The 19,822-nt window shown below is 42.4% G+C and overlaps 1 protein-coding gene across 2 annotated transcripts in view; it reads right to left on the bottom strand.

Moving 5' to 3' along the window:
* Positions 1 to 13,179: 13,179 nt before the first annotated feature.
* Positions 13,180 to 19,822, bottom strand: part of FAM193A (family with sequence similarity 193 member A) — a 51,876-nt gene continuing 45,233 nt past the window's right edge. For both annotated transcript variants that reach the window (XM_069977324.1, XM_069977325.1), the window contains 3 exons: positions 16,865 to 17,669; positions 15,253 to 15,334; positions 13,180 to 14,070 (listed from right to left, as the gene is read on the bottom strand). In XM_069977324.1, the coding sequence (XP_069833425.1) occupies positions 13,977 to 14,070; positions 15,253 to 15,334; positions 16,865 to 17,669 (981 nt within the window). In that variant the 3' untranslated portion in view covers positions 13,180 to 13,976. The remainder of the gene's footprint in view (positions 14,071 to 15,252; positions 15,335 to 16,864; positions 17,670 to 19,822) is intronic.

Raw genomic sequence — 19,822 nt, 5'->3', positions numbered from 1 at the left:
GGCCCGAGACGTGATTTCTCAGGTCCACTCAGCCACTCAGTGAAGGAGGTGGGATCCGTTTCAAGTCCGCTCAGATCCCGCCTCTGTCACTGACGTCACATCTCGGGCCCGCGTCAGACACCCGGAAGCATCCGGGAACCGGGCACCGGAGCGCCGCGATGCGGGACCCGCCGCTGGAACCGGGGAGGTGAGTGGACGTCTTTTCCCTCAGCCACCTCCTCCCCGGTCCCAGCGAAAAAGCCCCTCCGCTGGAGTACCCCTTTAAGGCTGAGCAGAAGTGAGCTAAGGAGCAAATGGAATAAAATCAAACTGGAATAAACAAAAGCAACAACATATACAGAAAAGACTACACACTACTACAGGAATTTACCAATAACCATGTGGATTGACTAGGAACAAAAAGGGCTACAACAAAGAACTAGAGAAATACAAAGAGTACTAGGTCTAATGCACAGAGCATAATCTGTAATCCGCACCAAACTGCAAAAGTAAGAATTGAAGGCTGACCAGTCAGAAACTGATAATCCAAGACTAATCGATCAGCTGTGAGGGGGTTGCATAGCAACTGTCCCAAACAAACTAATAGACAGGAGAAGACAAATCTCTATACACATCCATTACTTTCATGTTCTAATGATAATCAGAGTCTCCAGCACACAGAGTGCCTACAGGTGCTTGTAGCATAGATTTTAGTGCATATGAGTGCATGAACTCAAGGTCGCATTCCCAATAATCTCACATATGGTTTTCTGGCAGATTATGAGCCTAAAAAAATGTAGTAGTAATAGTAGTAATAGTAGTAAAAAAAAAAGTGTCAGAAATCCAAAGCTACTCCTGTCATTTCTGTTAGAATACTCGGTGTATCTTTCCCCCTCTGAGAAAAATACATTACGTGAATGTAACCTAATAGTGAAATCTTCACCAACAAAGACCCTTGATCATATTAACTTTCCACAGAACTGCTGCCATTGTGACTTCATCGGTTCCATGCAGTGACCTTCTTTAAGGTTAACAAAATAACAAATAATAGCAACAACTTCACACAATAGAAAAGGGAACGCCCACTCCGACCATTGAATGAATTAACCAGAGAAATGGCAGCCCCCACAGCACTACTCATGTTACTCAACGCCAGAACTCCCCTCTCATAGGTCAGCAGCCTGTTCACCACAAGCCTCTATATTGGTTACACACCGTTCTGTGAATATGCAACTAATACAAGGCAACAAACTGGAACTTATGACTGAGAGGATTTCTGCTATTCATGATTTTTTCTTAACACTATGGGGGACATTTATTAAGTCCGGCGTTTTCTGCGCTGGACTTAAAAATGTTCCCGCAGCTCTGGCACTACGGAGAGTTATGTGGAGGCGGACTGCCTTTACAAAAATCCTGTGCTCGCTGAAAACCTGCGCCAGCTGAGAGCTGGAGTAGGTTTTCTGCGTATATTTAAGAGAAAACAATAATGAATTGCGCCCCCCGTTCCGCCCCCTCCACACGCCCTCCCTTCCCCCCTGGCGTACCTTGCGGAAAGTGTCCATTTGCGAATATTCGCAATTTGCAAATCAGCACTTTCTGCCGACAAAAACACATTTCGCCACTTGATACATGTCCCCCTATGAGTATATTGGTTGACAATAGGGTTGTCATTCCTATATTTTCTTGATTTCATGTCTGCTATTTTTACATAATGAAGGCTATGGGCTTAATAAACCAACACAGAATCTCCACTGTATGGCCAAAATGGTGTGTACCTCTGACCACCACATCTATATGAGACTATCGGGTATTTCATTCCTAATGTATGGGCGTTAAAATGTGAGAATTTTTGCCCAATCATCCAGAAAAGCATTTGTGAGGTCAGATACTGATGCTGGATGATATGGCGAGGCTCGCAGTCTCCATTCTAGTTGGCCCCAACAGTGAGGTTTAGGTCGGGGCTCTCTGCGCCCACTTAAGTTCCTCCACACCAAACATATGTCTTTTTGAACCTCACTTTGTGCATAGGGGCACAGTCATGCCACAAAAGGTAAGAACTTTCCCCAAACTCTTACTACAAACCTGACAGCAATAGTTTAAATTTTTAAATCAACAGGTATCAGATAGTTACATAGATTTGTAATTTACTTCTATGTAAACAAAAACTCTAAAGCCTTCAAGTACTTATCAGCTGCTGTATGTCCCACAGTAAATGATGTATTCTTTCCAGTCTGACACAGTGCTCTCTGCTGCCACCTCTGTCCATGACAGGAACTGTCCAGAGCAGTAGCAAATCCCATAGAAAACCTCTCCTGCTCTGGACAGTTCCTGTCATGGGCAGAGGTGGCAGCAGAGAGCACTGTGTCAGACTGGAAAGAATAAGTCGGTAGAGATATGATAACGATAACACAAAACAAACAAAGGATGAGACAGACAGACAGGGGGTGGAAGTGAGTATGTTTGGAGTCCTTTACATTTTTGGCATTGGAAAGGTCGCCCAAGTCCCAAAATATCAGAAAGGTATTTAACTTGTTATTTAATTCTGGCATAGGGAAGGGGACAGGTTGTTTCCATGCCCTAGGGATGATTTAGAAGCCACCATGGACAGCAGTAGCTTAGCTGCATGTTTCTGGAATCCATTACAGGGAAGGAAGTAGGTCACAGGGTCCTTTTACACGGCCATATGGGGCAGGCAAAAAACACAAAAGCGAGATTGGCTCCCATTTCCATTGCCTTTACAAGGCACGAACGATTGCTGTATGTTTCATGCGGCCATTAACATTCATTGTTATTGCCCACACGTCTCCTGAGATGTGCAGCCATATTAATAGATTTTACTGCCAGTCAAAAGCTCTGATCAGCTGATCGCCAACTCTTTTAGGTTGGCCAATTAAAGGCCAAATGACTTTTTAGGAATGCTCATTGCCAATAATCAGCCCATGTAAAAGGGGTTCAAGGTTTAATAGGGAATGTGTATGGTACCAATGCGACATGAAAGTCTCCTCGTAAGCAGTGCCTATGGAGGACTAAGGGACTGTACATAGTCTCCATGGTCCCTGCCATTCACTGTACAGAAGCAGGGACTCCAGTCTTCGACAGGAGTCCTTGCTCAGATATACAACTTGTACTAAACAAATCGCAAAAAGATCACTTTGTGAAAATTTCCCCCTCCTGAAGGAAATTTGGGAAGATCGCTTAAGGTTTCCCATCACTTCTCCGTCCTAATTTCAGCAGAAGGACAGACAACCATTGGGCAGGAAATGTCTATGTCAAATAGGTCACTGGCCTATATGAGAAGCAGATGTCTACAGCTCAGAGGTTTACACACTATTTACTGTAATTACACACTGCTTTATGTTCACTACCACAACCTCATAGCAAAAAACTACAGGGACAAAATATAGCAAAAAGGCACGGAGTGTTACTGTGGTTATGCCTCAATACTACAAACAGTACTAGGAAATGATCCATAGCTGTGCACTACTTCTACGTTGGTGATCACAGTTATTCCTCAACTGAATTTAGTGTTTAAAGGAGATGTCCAGCGCCCAACATTTTTCAGCCAATCGCGGCTGAGCACAGTTGTGACGTGGCGGAGGGGGGGCGGGCGGCAGCAACTCGTCCGTCCGAAGATGACGTTTGGCACAAGATGGCGGACGGCCCTCGACACGGATCAGGTAATGTATAATGCACCACACTTCCGGGTACAAGGGCGGGGGTGGGACACGGGGAAGGGGGCGATTCACAGACATAACATACATTACAAAGTTGTATAACTTTGTAATGTGTGTTAGTCTGTGAATAATTTTTTACCGCCGCACTACCCCTTTAATCAACTGGTGTCAGAAAACTATACAGTTTTGTAAATTATTTCTATTCAAAAAGTTCAAGCCATCAAGTACTTATCAGCTGCTGAATGTGCTGTAGGAAGTGGTGTACACTTTCCAGTGTTACACAGTGCTCTCTGCTGCCACCCCTGTCCATGTTATGAACTGTCCAGAGCAGGAGAGGTTTTCTATGGAGATTTGCTACTACTTTGGACAGTTCATGTTATGGACAGAGGTGGCAACAGGAAGATCAAAAAGGAGGGTGCCAGGTATATTAACACTACCTTCTAAAGTGTAGGGAAATTAATTGCAACGAAGCTCCATTTACTTCAATGGAATGGAGTTTAAAACCCTACCCAATTTTGAGACAAGAGAGGGGGAAAAGTGGCCATGTTTTTGTAGCGCTGGATAATCCCTTTAAGGTAATCACTGGTGAGTATGATGACTTTTCGCTCTGTAACTTCCCTTTATCTAGATCACACTTCCCTACTGAGGTTCATCAGATTTTTTTTTTTTGTTCAGAAAATTTTATGAACAGCTGAACTGTATGAAACATTTTCTCGCATTTCCTTATCCGGAAATACGTGATTCGCATTTAAAAAAAAATGGGATTTAGCAAAAAGAAAAAGTTATTTTTAGGTCCAACCTCTTGTTATATTCTTACTCTGTTTCTTTATTCTGTGTTTCCCCCAAAATAGGACAGTGTCTTATATTATTTTTTGTTCCTAAAGATGCACTAGGTCTTATTTTCTATTTTTCCATGAGCAAAGGGTGTTGCAGCGGTGGGCCTTTCCAGCCTACATGCACACAATGGTCCTTAGCAGGGCTGCAGTGCAGGGACAGCAGCGGTAGTGGGGCTCTCCAGCAGCATATCAGCTACCTCATCAGTCCTCAGCAGCAGTACAAGGACAGCGGTGAGGCTCTCCAGCTCACATGTGCTACCCTAACGGTCCTCAAAAGTGGCTGCAGTGCAGGGACAGCAGTGGGCCTCTCCAGCTCATATGTGCTACCCTAACAGTCCTCAGCAGGGCTAAACAACAGGTGTTGTTGCGGGCCTCTCCAGCCTACATGGACACAATGTTTCTCAGCAGTGGCTGCACGATAGGGAGAGTGGCAGCGGTGGGCCTCTCCAGCTTACATGCAGAGACAGTGGTAAAACCTACAGTATCTGTTAACAGTAATGTATGGCGTCAGGGGAGCTTTGGAAATAACTGTGCTAGATCTTATTTTCAGGGGAGGCCTTATATTTCTAAGTTTTGAAAAAAAAATTATTTTTCGGGCACGTCTTATTTTCGGAGAAACATGGTAGGAATTAAGTTATCCCAGTCATGGTATTATATGATCTAATGTTGACCCTGTGGGAATTCATTGTATACAATAACTGGTTGAAGCCTTTCTGATCACTAGAACAGGGGTCCCTTGTCCCCTGAACTATAGCGGTGGCACGGTACATGCTTGAATGTCGATATATTCACTTTCTTTGGGACTTCTGAAAACAGACAAGCACATTGCTTAGATATCTTCAGAAGTCGATACAGAAAAAAAAAATGGACCAAATAATCCAGAATTTGGACTCTTGAGAATATATGAAAATCTGAGTTTGCCCATGTACTATGAATGCTTCCCTGCAGGTTACACTTTTTGTTTGCACTCTTTAGGCACGGCTTACCCTGTAGGTAGAGCACACTCACTGCATGGTGGGACAGCTGTAATGTCTCTCCAAATATCACTCTGCTTCATTCTTTCTGTTCTTATTCATAGCGAGCGCAGAATACAGAATTTCAGGGTTATATAAACCAAGGTCAGGACTGTGAGTCAGACAATAGGCTCCCAGCTTACAATGGGAATTCCACTCCACACCCACTGAGAAGAACGGGGCGACAGCACACTAGAAGGGTTTTAAATGATCTTTATCTTCTTTATAAAATGCAATGCATTCTTCATGTAGTTGAGAAGAGGCCAAAAAATGCATTATGTACTCATGCATCTTCAACTAAAAAGTGTTTGCACAACAATGAGATAACTCAGATCCCTGCAATTTAACCACTTTGTAGATAGTAGACTATACAATAAGCGCAATACAGCAATTTTTGGCTGTGGGACCTGTGTCATGACCATAATCACCATGTAGACCCAGCCTTAAAGAGAATGTGTCATCAGAAAATTATGTTAAATGGGAACTCCAGGTAAATGTAAAAAAAAAATGAAACTTCTGCAGAAGCATATAGCATTCATTACTTACCTGTCTATCCCAATTTTAAAACTGCCACAAAAATGTTTTGTGGGGTTTTGTTCTGTATTGTGTTTCTGTACTTCCTGGTTGAGCAGTTCCCAGAATGCAGTACTGGTTCCACAGTGCATTGCTTTCCCTCAGCTGTTCATCACAGTCCTCCACCCTGCCCATTACCCGCCCAAATCTATTGTAGAACATGTAGGCTGTGTTCACACATTGCAGTTTCATTGTGGTACTGAAATATTCTCTACCTGTAACACCACACAGCCTACTGTATTCTCTACCTGTAACACCACACAGCACGCTGTATTCTCTACCTGTAACACCACACAGTACGCTGTATTCTCTACCTGTAACACCGCACAGCACACTGTATTCTCTACCTGTAACACCACACAGTACACTGTATTCTCTACCTGTAACACCACACAGTACACTGTATTCTCTATCTGTAACACCACACAGTGCATTGTATTCTCTACCTGTAACGCTGACATTAGAATAAAGTAAAGAACTTTTTTAATTTATTTTTTTTTCCTTTTCATCTCCACGCACATATTATGATCAAGCATCTTTTATCTGTGAAGTTAAGCCCACAATAAGGACTTTATCCAATTTCTTACATGGGATATACTGTTTATGCCTCATTTTTTGTGCAGGTGAGACTGGCAGTACCGACTCTGATGCTCTCTGGTGTGAAGCATAATTTACTTGTGTTACTGCATCATTTTTGTGAATATGCTGCAGTACTACAATGACACTCCAACATGTGTGAACATAGCGCTAATTTCAGTGCAAAGTTTTGCACAATCAGCAAAGTTGCAGCACCTGCTTCTGGCCCGTCAGAGATAGTGAATCACTCAGGGGATTGGGGGATCCAGCCAAGCCTCCTGTGACATCAAGCCCTTCCCCCTGTCTGCATCATCAGCCTGTGCTCAGCAAACACACACAATGTGAGACAGAGGCATGGAATCTTTGTCTCCTAAGGTGGGAGAGCAGTGGGAGCAGGAGGCAATGTGGATTGGCACAGAGGCCAGTCTTCTTCACTTCCTTGGTTTTCATCAGCTACCAGTGTGGCAGAACCGCACAGATATGGTAATACATTATATAGGCACATCTATATAACTTTTAATAGAAAACAAGTTTTCCTTATGTGGAGTGTCCCTTTTCACATATTTTTGAAGAACTTTTGGTGATGTGTTTTTCTAAAAAAAAATAAAATAAAAATGCTTTTATTTTCTGTTGCTAAGAGTCAGTAAGACTCTTTGACACTTTGCACCAGAGAAAAAAAAGCAATTTGAGACATCCTGGAAGCACAGACAGATATAGGAAAGGTACCATGTGTCTCCTTGACCTAGCATCTATCGAACAGTGTCCGCAGCTTAGAACCTGGACCATCGCCAATTGCTTTAGTTATATTGTGTTTGTCTTTAGTTGTAACTTAGATAACAATCAGACCAAACATTATTAGTAATCAATATGGAAATTCCCACTTACTTTATCTTGCTACCTGTGGACAGGTGTGGTGTTTTTTTCCTATTCTGTATAACCCTTTTAATGGTCATTCAATAGTATTTACTATTTTAGAGATTTACTCTACAGCTACCCTGCAACTTTGGTTGCATCACTAATATTTTTTTAGGACTGCCATGTCACAGTCGCATCACAGCAAATTTTCTATGGTCTCATTCAGATCTGATAGCCATAGTCTGAGTTTTATATAAAGTCTCTCTCATCTCAGCAGCTGCAGTTGTCCAATGCTCAGTGTAACCCCTTCCTTGCTGTGCTGTTCCTCCTTTAATTTCACAGCACCTTCCAAATCCAGTGCGTAAGTAACTCCTCCCACCTTATGTCATCTATAGTAGTGTACTGAATATCATACCCCAACACAGTACCAGTCCAGTTTACTTTCACCAGCACTATGCCCCTAGCATAGCAGTCAGGAGTAGGTGCTGTGCTTGCTGAGACAACTAAGGGAAAGGAATAACCTGGGCAGGTACTACTAGCAAACAGCTGAGATCTGGTCCTGCTCACTGAAATAGTGAAAAATGTTCACCATAGAGATGTCCTAACAACTGTAGTGAGGTGGCATCACCCGTCACCACTCTGAAACGGTAATCTAACAAAACAATGCAGGTTTTGAAATGCCTGGTACATTTTAACACTATATTACTACCAACAATTCGGGGAAGAGGAGAAACATTTGACACGTCGCAGGAGAGTAGTCCGACAGCATCCAAATTTTCATGCTTTATTTACACCAACAGGTATAGCAATGCAACGTTTCAATCTCAAAAGGGTCTTTATCAAGCATATATGAGGTTGAAACGTTGCATTGCTGGTAGAGATGAGCAAACCTGGAGCATGCTCCAGTCGATCTAAACCCGAACTTTCGGCATTTGATTAGCGGTGGCTGCTGAAGTTGGATAAAGCCCTAAGGCTATGTGGAAAACATGGATATAGTCATTGGCTGTATCCATGTTTTCCAGACAACCTTAGAGCTTTATCCAAGTTCAGCAACCCCCGCTAATCAAATACCGAACGTTCGGGTTCGGATGGACTCGAACCCGGTTCACTCATCTCTAATTGCTGGACCTGTTGACGTAAATAAAGCGTGATCACCTACAGATGCCGGTGGACTACTCTCTTCAAGCCTATTTAGCCACAAACGGGATTGTGGACTATCTGGAGTGTATGCTACCTCTACCACCTGGCCAGTGGATCTCAACACGGTTCTGTTGGACTCATTTAGGTTATGTCACAGGGACATGTCCAACGCTTACATTGGTTGGGAGACTCACTGATCAGGAGAACAAGCTGTGAGCAGCACAAATGAAGAACAAGCTGTGAGCAGCACAAATGGAAATTAGAAGACAATAGCTTTGGAAAAGAGAGGTGTTTCTGAAAGAAAAAAAAAAGAGGGTAAGCTAATAGGAGACAAATTATACAACCATTATTATACCTGTATAACTTTGCATTCAATTTGATCCCCCTAGAGGCAGCAGGGTAATACAGAAGTCTATACAGATTATGATGCTACAAGAGAATGAACATAGACTGCAATCACTGTAGAGATTAAATAGGTTAACCAACCTTAGAGGTAGTGTATCACTTAGATTTTCTTTTGATGATAAAACCTTGTGGTGAGAATGAAAACTGCAAGATTTCAGGATTATTTTACAATATAGACAGTGGAATGGAAAATTAGAAAAAACATAAAAAGTTGCATATCTGCAATCTGCTGCATATGAACACATCTTAAAGTCAGTTGTGTAGTACAGGTCCATCTGTATTATAGCTGCAAGTCCTGGCCTTTGGGTCTAATGATAGCACTGAGGGGACCGCTTGGTGTATGGACTCTCTGTAAACTTTAAAGAGGCTAATCAAAATTAGAAAAAACAGCCATCTTTAGTCCAAAAATAGCACCAACCATCCTCAGGTTGTGTGTGGAAGTACACATCAGCTCCAAAGATTTCAAGGGAACAGGCCAGCAATACCACACTTGAACTAAGGACAAGAGTGGCATGGTTTTTGGAAGAAAGCCTGGCCTCTACTTCATTCACTCTATGGGAAACCTCACAGTTGAACTTTTGCCCCCTCCAACACAGTGTACAATTATTATTTTTTTTTTCTTTTTACAGTTCAATCTTTGATTGGCAGGTGACTGACCACCAACGATCATCAGGATATAAGGGCCATAAAGTTTGCTGGAGCAATGAGGGGCCTCAATGTAGATCCAGGTCCTGTAAATAATTTGTACAATTGAGCAAGGAGCCCTAAAGTAAGGGTATTACAGATCATGGCCTCATGTACAGGACTCCACCAGGAGACTACAGAAGCTGCTAAATAAGAAATTTCAAAAAGATCAAACTGTATTTTTGTTCTAAGGCGGTAAAAAGTAACTTGGAATAGGCCGGCTGACAGCACGACATCCTGTGTGGTTTAGGAAAATACCCAGACTGACTGCTGCAACTCCCGGCAGATATTCAGCTTCAACATTTGCATAGCAAAAAAAAAAAAATGTTTTAAACTAAACCAATACAGCATCTATATGTAAAGAGCATTTGCTTCTATATGAAAATATACAGTGGTGAATGTTTTTAAAAAATATATATTTTTTGCATTTTAACAGCTGTATTTATTAGTTTATAAGATGTGGAAAGTGTCCAAAGTGGGAAGGAAAAGGTTATATCCAGCTGCACCGCTCGCTCTGGCTTCTGTCTCAGGGGCGCACAGAAGTCACCGTCTTTTTAGTTGTTCCCACTGCGCCCGAGACAGAAGGTGGAGAGAAATCGCACAGTGGCAGCTGAACTTAAACTGCAGTCAACAACTAAAGTCATGTCCTGGAAACCAGCTAGGGACCTATCACCAGTTAGTGTACCTGATCTTCACCCGTTACTATACCTAATCGTTGTTCCTAATGCTGCGTTTACACGGAACGATCGCGCGAATTTGCACGATAACGATCAAATTAGAATAATCGTACGTGTAAACGCACCGAACGATCGCACGACGAGCGAGAAATCGTTCATTTTGATCTTTGAACATGTTCTTAAATCATCGTTTGTAAATTGTTCCGTGTAAACAGTCGTTCACCGATTTTACCTATGTGTGAGATAGGCTTAAGTGATCGTAAAGTTTTAGGTAAAACGAATTTTCCGTACAATATATCGTTCTGTCTAAACGCTGATCGTTAATAAAAAGAAAAAAAAAGGGCGAGTTATCATTCCGTGTAAACGCAGCATAAGAGACAGTTATTGCACTCTTTTGTTATACAGATTTGTAAGTTACTTCCATTTAAATATCTTAAAGTGACTCCGTAACCACAATCTGACCCCCCCCCCCCCCCCAAACCACTTATACCTTCGGATAGCTGCTTTTAATCCAAGATCTGGTCCTGGGGTCCGTTCGGCAGGTGATGCAGTTATTGTCATAAAAACAACTTTTAATCCTGCAGCACTGTGTCTAAGGGCCAGGGCTTACATTTGTATATGCATTAGGCTGGCACCACCTCTCTGTCCTTCCTCCCCACCCTCCTCATCATTAGGAATGCTCCAGGCAGATTGCCTCCTATTCCCCACCTGTGTGTATAATGAACATGGGCTGGATCGTTTATACACCTGTGCAAAGCTCAAACAGCAGTAAATGTTCCTGGATCATTCCTGATGATGAGGAGGGTGAGGAGGAAGGACGGAGAGGTGATGCCAGCCTAATGCATATACAAATGTAAGCCCCAGCCGTTAAGACACAGCGCTGCAGGATTAAAAGTTTTTATGACAATAACTGCATCCCCTGCCAAACGGACCCCAGGACAGAACTTGGATTAAAAGCAGCTATCCGAAGGTACAAGTGGTTTGGGGGGAACAGATTGTGGGTACAGAGTCGCTTTAAGTCTTCTAGTACTTATCAGCTGCTGTATGCCCTGCAGGAAGTAGTGTATTCTTTCCAGTCTGACACAGTTCTCTCTGCTGCCACCTCTGCTCTGTCTATGTCAGGAACTGTCCAGAGCTGTATCAAATCCCAATGTAAAACCTTTACTGCTCGGGACAGTTCCTGACATGGACAGAGGTGGCAGCAAAGAGCACTGTGTCAGACTGGAGAGAATACACCACTTCCTGCAGGACATACAGCAGCTGATGAGTACTGGAAGACTTTAAATTTTTTAATAAAATTAACAAAACTGTATAACTTTCTGATATCAGTTGATTTGGTGTCCGTATCCATGTTTTCCAGGACTCCCTAGGGCTGCATTCAACTTCTTCCCACTGCCCCCATCATAACCATAACTATGGCGACAGCACCAAACTTACCGAATAATGGAGAACTATGGGTCCCATTAACCTATAATGGGGTGCATAGAGTTCAGTGGTTAAGATAATAGAGCACTACACTGAATTTTGCTCTCCCCATCAAATCTGATAGTAATGTGAAAAGAGTGATAGACATTAGGACCTCAGGACTGTTCCAGTTGTTTCAGAGATGACTGATCATATATCCTCGCATTGGTTTTGAAAGCGCTTTTACTTTGTAACCGATCAGGGAGGAGGCATAAATTACAGGCAGAATTACCCTGGGGAGTACCTAGGTGTCAATACTAAACAGTCCAGGAGCTGCACACTGCCATATTGTTTGTAAAGTACTTTATCTGACAAATGTAGCTGTAAGCCAGAATACAATGTAGTATAGAGATAATGGCTATGGCCATGCAGGATGTGAGGGAGGCAGCATCGCATGTCAAAGTACAAGAACCACTATAGAGGGTAAAGTGATCTAAGTGCAATGGGCATTAAATTATTCTAAAGATAACACTGCCACCTAGTGGTAAGAAACTGAATACAAAAGGAGTAACCTTTTTCTTTTCAGTGCGTAGACGGTACAGAAATAGGTTGGTTCTGAGCCAGTTGTTACACAGTATCTTTTTATTTTCTGTGCAGTATTTTTCTTAATACCGGTATTATGGTATCCTAACTCTGGTTCTGAGCCAGGTATTACATAGTGTATCAGAGGGAGGATAGCACCTTACTAGGCATAGCAATACTGCAGCTTTTCCTAGTAGAATCCTTAAAGTGGTACTCCAGTGGGGGGCACTTTTTGCTGGGACCGGGGAGGAGGTGGCCGAGGGAAAAGACGTCCACTCACCTCCCCAGTTTCAGAGGTGCGGCGCTTCGGTGGCCGGTTCACGGACGCTTCTGGGTGTCTGACACGGGCCCGAGACGTGACGTCTCAGGTCCGCTCAGCCACTCAGTGAAGGAGGCGGGATCTGTGTTAAGTCTGCTCAGATCCCGCCTCTGTCACTGAGTGGCTGAGCGGTGGAACCTACAGGGAATTCTCCGCAAGAATACCATAGTATGGAAATACCCTTAAACTATTCCAGGTTGCTCCCTAATCGACAACTTGCTCCTTAACTATCCAGGTGGCTTCTAAGTTAACGACCCACTACCATCCTATCCGAGTTGATAATCCTGTCCAGTCCAAATTGGCTCCTTAGCGGACACCGGTCCAGGGAGCTTCTTAGTTGACAACCCCACCCATCCCATCCGAGTAGCTGCTTTAGTTAACAGACCTGTCCATCAAGATATATTCCTGAAAAATAAGTAAAACATTGATAGGAGGTAAAAATAAAGGACACAGGAACAGACCATCCTTCTGCCATACTAATGTATTCCATCTTTCAAAAAGAAAGATATGATTTTAATATTACTTAACAATATGTTAAAAAAGTAGCCACTTGGGCGTCAGTGTTAATACAATTATACACTCTATAACAGATTGATAGTGTGAGTATTTTTTTTTTTCTTTTTTAGTTTTTTTTTCTTCTCCTGTTTACATCCTCATTCTGCAAGTATTCTTACACAAGCCGGCTACGAGTTGGGAGGGGGAGGGGAAAAAAATTCCAAAAAACACAAATAAGCGTATCTTGTACACTTCTTTTTGACAGTAGATTGTATGTGAGCTGAGAGAGACAATTGTCCGTTTACGAGAAATTTCCCCCATGATATCGGAGCAGTGATTACATGAGCGGTATGAAGTCCATTCCTTTTATCGCCAGTAGTCCGTGTGATAAAATGCAGCGTACTGCAGAAGTGACATGAGCCATCGTGGATGACGCAACTAGCTATGCCTCAACTCAACCCAAGGAACCAGTCTCAAGTCTGACGCCAAGGCAATTTAGAAGACAGCGTATTGCTACAACCAAAGTCTCACTCACAGACTACAAGCACACAAGCTAACAAATTCAGGTAGAAAGTGGCATATTTGTTTTCAGATCAGCTAGAATTGTCAGGGCTTGAGGGGGTTCAGTGCAGATCCACACAGCACTGGGGACAAGGCAAGGCAGCACTGGCTCGGGGCCTGATTAAGCGGTCAGAACAGCAGGGCATAAACCAGTGGCATCGGTTCCTGCAGGGCGACCCCCTCCCCTTTACACTTTTCCACAGTCAGTGTGCAGCATAGGTAGTCTTCTTCAGACTGAAGTTGGACCAGTTTATTGACAGCCTCTGTCTGGTCTGGCGGGCAGAGTCTAAGCAAAACCTGGAACAACAAAGCACAATTCATAAACTCAGATTGGAAATTTACCAGATTCTTGCAGAGAATTAAAACAGCAAATACATTCAACTATTGGAACTAGTCTGTAGCTTCATGCTTCCACACTTGGCAGGAAGGGTGCAACCAGCAACACTGCATGTTAAATAGTTACTGAACACATTGGAGGAGCTAGACAGGTTACTACCATTCTAGAGAGAGTTAGGGTCCTATTACACTGAGCGATTTTTAACGATTAACGACTAACAAACGATCGCAAATGAGATTGTTTATCGTTAACCTGAAATCGTTCACCATATTACACAGAATGATTGTCGCTAGTTACGATCTTTACTACGATAGGTTTATTCCTTCTGATCCCAGCAAAACAATGAACAATGTGCAATTACACTGAACGATTAGTGAACAAATGCAGAACTTGAGCGAATGAATGTGGAATTACAGCGAACGATTAACAATTTTAAGTTCATATCTAAATCGACATACGAACAATTTTCTGATCGTTGCCTGCAATTACACAGAACGATTATCGTTTAAATTTGAACTATATAACGATTTTTGGCATGATAATTGTCCCGTGTAATAGGGCCCTTACTGTCCAACAGGATTAAATGACCCTAATGAACAAAACAGGGTTGTAGTATTTATAGGACATTTATGGCCTATACTGAGGAGGTCCTGATAGGAACACCCCTTTAGGCTGGGTTCATACACAGTATATTTCAGGCAGTATTTGGTCCTCATGTCAGGGCCTCATAGCAACCAAAACCAGGAGTGGATTGAAAGCACAGAAAGGATCTGTTGAAATGGAGTGGATGGCCGACATTTAATGGCAAATATTTGCTGTTATATTGAAATAATGGCTGTTACTTACAGTTATATGACGGCCATCCACTCAATTTCAATATTGTGTAAACAGAGCCTTTGTGTTTTTAATCCACTCCTGGTTTTGGTTGCTATGAGGACCTGACTTGAGGACCAAATACAGCCTCAAATATACTGTGTGTGAACCCCGCCTTAGAGTGCATTCACACATACATGATCTGCAGCAGATCTGATGGCGCAGATTTGAAGTTGCAGATTCAAAGCAAATCTGCAGTAGATCCTGTACGTGTGAACGCACCCTTAAGCTTACGCATGAAGTTACCAGAAGTATCAAAAGTTCTTCACCTTTTAAAATATTCCACTTCTCTTTCAGTCTCATCCATTTCAACACTGTCAAGATCAATGTCTTTAGGAAGAAACACGTCATCTGGAAGACAATACAGAGGTGACATTTCAATTCATTGGCTTTTACAAAAAGCAGAGCAGATGACATGGAGTAGGCAAGATATAACGCCGCTCATGTGGGTGAACATTATTTTATAGTTTTTTGGTAGCAGAATTTACTTCTACTTCCAGATTCTACTGCATACACTATTCTAGCTATTGTACAAATGCTAGTGAAGGCCTTAGTCTTTTTACAAAATGTCTAGCATAATGTTGGAGAATAGTCCTGTTGTGATTAGGATAGGCCCATGAGCTTAGAGCGGAGGTATAGTAGGATTTTACTAACAGATACAACAGAAGAGCTGTACTGTACCTTAAAAAGAACAATCTACCTATGTCTGCTATGTTATTTCTTCATAGACTCCTATGCTGACCCATTCTGATGGTTATATCCTGAAGACTTTGCTACCTTTCTGAATTACTGCATGGAGAAAAACTATGTATATTTTGTTTGTTGGCATTTATATTTCTCACAGTTAGGGTATAAACCCACACGCCGTATATGCAGCAGATACGCAACAAATACGCAGCAGATTTGTTGGTACAGATTTGATGCTGTGTTCAGTTATTTAGATCTAATCTGCTGCGAGTTTGCTGCGAGTTTGCTGCGTATCGCAGCAGTAAATACGCTGCATATACGGTGTGTGGGTTTATACCCTAAATAAAATTTAGAGCGACTACTTATTTCTAATATCCAGCAAAACAATAGTCCACACTGGCTTTTATACCTGGTGAAGATCTATTGCTTTAAAGGGGTAGTCCAGCGAAAATCTTTTTTTTCTTTCAAATCAATTGATATCAGAAAGCTATACAGATTTGTAAATTACTTCTGGTAAAAAATGTCAAGTCTTCCCATACTTATTAGCTGCTGTATGTCCTGCATGAAATGTTGTTTTACTGCTCTCTGCTGCCACCTCTGGCCGAGACAGGAACTCTGTCTCGGTTTTCTATGAATCCCCAAAGAAAACCTCTCCTGTTCTGGACAGTACCTGTCTCGGCCAGAGATGGGAGCAAAGAGCACTGTGTCAGACTGACAATAAAACATTTCCTGCATGACATACAGCAGCTAAGTAGTACGGAAAGACTTGATATTTTTTAATAGAAGTAAATTACAAATCTATATAATTTTCTTACATCAGTGGATTTGAAAGAAAAAGATTTTCGCTGGACAACCCCTTTAAGGTGTATAGCAGACTAAAGCCATCAGAATGTCAGCAGATATTCTGGTGGGGCCAAACAACAAGTTTATACTATGCCCCATCATGTTCTGGTTTTCCTGGACTTTATTGATCGCCTATTCTCAATGTGGGTATAAAACCAGGCACAGCTACACAGCTCAATACACCGAGTAGTGAATAGTCATAGTGGGTTTGGCTCCCAATGAAGTGACTATGAAGTGAGCTGTCTGCTACCAGCCCTATTCTCTGTATACACAGGGACCCTGGCTCTGGCAGATGATTGGCAAACCCTAGAATACTCTATGTAAAATCACCAATTTATCACAACTTCTTACCAATGGAATTATTCACTTTTTCTCCTTTCTTCTTCTTATTCCTCTTGCTTTTCCCCTTTGGCTGAGGGGAATCGGCGGTGATGAGTGGTTTGTTGTTCTGCTGCTCCCCAATGACTGGGGCCTCACAAGGTGCTGCTGGCTTTTCCTCCTTTATATAATTTAGCTGTTTCTTGTTGTTACCATTGCCAGCCTTTTTCTCTTCTTTCTTCTGCTCAACCAAAGGTGCGACTTCCACCGCTCGGACTTTGGCTTCAGTTTGGTTTTTCGGTTTTGGTTGGAGTTCCGATGTTTTGGATGCTTCTGATTTTTTAACCTGTTCCGGGCTGAGTTTTGCCACCTGTGACTTCGGCTTATGCTTGACGTTATTCTCTTTTTGCTGAACCAAGTCAAGGAGGAGGGAGAGCTGCTCTTGTTGTTTTGCCTTCACCTCTTTGGCGGTGTAGGCCTTTAAGTCTCTGCCATTTGTGTGGTTAGGTAGCTCATTCACAGCCTCTAGTAACGGACTCGGCTCGGTTTTGTGACACTGTCTTGCGGGTAATGGAACGGATACGGTTTCCTGCTCTAGTATCCCGTTGGGAAGTACCTCTGTAGTGGCTTCTTTAGTGGGGAAAGAGTTATGTGTGGGTCGATCTGCTTTGTGACTGTCCTTATTAGATCGCTCCTTTTTCTTTTTCTTAAACGCCTGACAGTGTCGCTGAAATTCCTGTTTCAACCTCTCCTCATCTTCCCGTTGCCTCTGCTCTTCTAACAGTTGACAGTCTTCCCGCTCTCGGACTTCGGCTTCCTGTCGTGCCTTTTCTTCCAGCTGTGTTTTAACAACGGAAGATATAGAAAGAGACCTATTAAACGTTTTCTGTTGTAAAAAGTTATAACAAGTACTTGACCATACATTATACACGAGGAAACTTTAGTGTACCGCAAGCTGTGGCTCTATAGAACTCTGATTATGCCTTGACAGCAAAGTAGCAGTTTTGCAGCAACTGGAAAATAGCAGGTTACCAATAATGTATTAAAGAGGTACTCCAGCGTGGGGGCACTTTTTTTGCTGGGACCGGGGAGGAGGTGGCTGAGGGAAAAGATGTCCACTCTCCTCCCCGGTTCCAGCGGCGGGTCCCGCATCACGGCGCTCTGGTGCCCGGTCGCTTCCGGTCCGCTCAGCCACTCTGTGAAGGAGGCGGGATCCGTTTCAAGTCCGCTCAGATCCCGCCTCCTTCACTGAGTGAACGTCACGTCTCGGGCCTGCGTCAGACACCCGGAAGCGGCCGGAGGGGAGTGGACATCTTTTCCCTCAGCCACCTCCTCCCCGATCCCAGCAAAAAAGTGCTCCCACGCTGGAGTACCCCTTTAAAGGGGTTGTCAGGCTTTTGGGTTATAACTGATAAGTGGACACATGACATCCAGCAGATTACAAGTATACTGGTTAATGGGAACCTATAAAGAGACAAGCATATCAGCAGCACCTTAATCCCCTCCATCTTCACCAGATACAGTCCGTAGAGAAGCAGTTCAGTAGGGATTAAGAATTGTTTCCTCTACTAATATTGAAATCCAGACTGGCAACAGATCAGTATCCCTCTGACTGATAAAACTGTATGAATACAGTGACATCTATAGCTCCAAAGGGTGGAAAAGGGACAAAAGTTATATCAGCACTATTGGACTCCACTATGTGAATGGGGCCTTTAGATATGTTTAACAAACAGCAGCTTTCTTGGTGTATTTGTTATTTATTGTGTAACCTGTAAGTGCACCTGTTGCGAAAATTCTTTAAAAAAAAAAAAAAAAAAAAAAAAAAAAGCAGTTTTTCCTATGTTTAAATCAACGGTATACATACAGCCAAACTGTGCTCCATACTCCCTCCATGATGATATTTGATCTTTTCTGTTTAAAAAAAAAAAAAAAAGAGACCAAACACAGGAAGTCCCAGTCCTTTGTGCGCCCACATATGCAGATTATATATCAACTGAGGGCAATTTACATAAGCTAATTATATTAACATTTACTAATTATGTTATCAGCTCTAAAGCTTACCAGGAGACAATGCTCTTTGTTATGCAACAATTCCGTCAGTATAATGTCACTGTGTGGGGGACAGAGGTTTATGTGCTGTGTGACAGGAGAGCTGACCATACAATGCAAGCACCTCTAGGATTCTCTGCTACTGAATACACACATGCGCAGTGAAGGGGGACACCTAGTTGCCATATGTAAAACATTGATTTAAACATAGAAAAAGTAAAAATAAAGAGTATATTGCAAAACTGCTTTCAAATCACAACCCTGTTGATTTCTTTAGAAAAAAAAGCTAAACGCATACAAATAGCAATAAATGATAATGCAGATCACAGTGAATCAGAAAGAACGGCAGAGAAGCCTGGGACTTGTTGTGCTGGCAAGTGACAGATGTAGAGAGTGGTCCACGATATGTAGGGTTAGGCAGTAAGAGTAAGCTTCATGCATGGACAGACTACACACTACACAATGATGATATCTTTACAATGGTCATAACATTAAAGGGGTTTATCCAAAAAAAGTCTGACATTTATTTTACTTTTCATACTGGTCCACAGACAACATAATAAAGGCTTACTGCGCTCCTGTAAGCAAAGTTTTACTGTACTGAATTCTTTTTTCTTTTAGCTGCATGGTGTAAAAATATTGGGGTATACCAGTAGAGAATTAGGGGGGGATTTCTCCTATGGCCCTATAGGGTGTTTTACCACAAGCTATGCAGCCAAGCAGAAAGCGTATGCAATTTTTATACACAGGCTATAGAAATTTATGAGCAAGGTATACAACTATATAAGTAGTTGCATACCTCCAGGCTATACGATTGGCATACACATGAGCATAATAAAGTCTAAAGGAAAGGTTTTCCATATCTTTTAACCCCTTAAGGTCCAAGCCAATTTTCGTTTTTGCGCTTTTGCTTTTTCCATTTTATGTTTAAAAGTCCAT

Source organism: Dendropsophus ebraccatus, chromosome 7 (assembly GCF_027789765.1).
Source record: "Dendropsophus ebraccatus isolate aDenEbr1 chromosome 7, aDenEbr1.pat, whole genome shotgun sequence".
NCBI classification, from domain to species: Eukaryota; Metazoa; Chordata; class Amphibia; order Anura; family Hylidae; genus Dendropsophus; species Dendropsophus ebraccatus.
The sequence above is the reverse complement of the archived record's forward strand: the minus strand, read 5'-3'. Positions and strand labels throughout refer to the sequence as shown.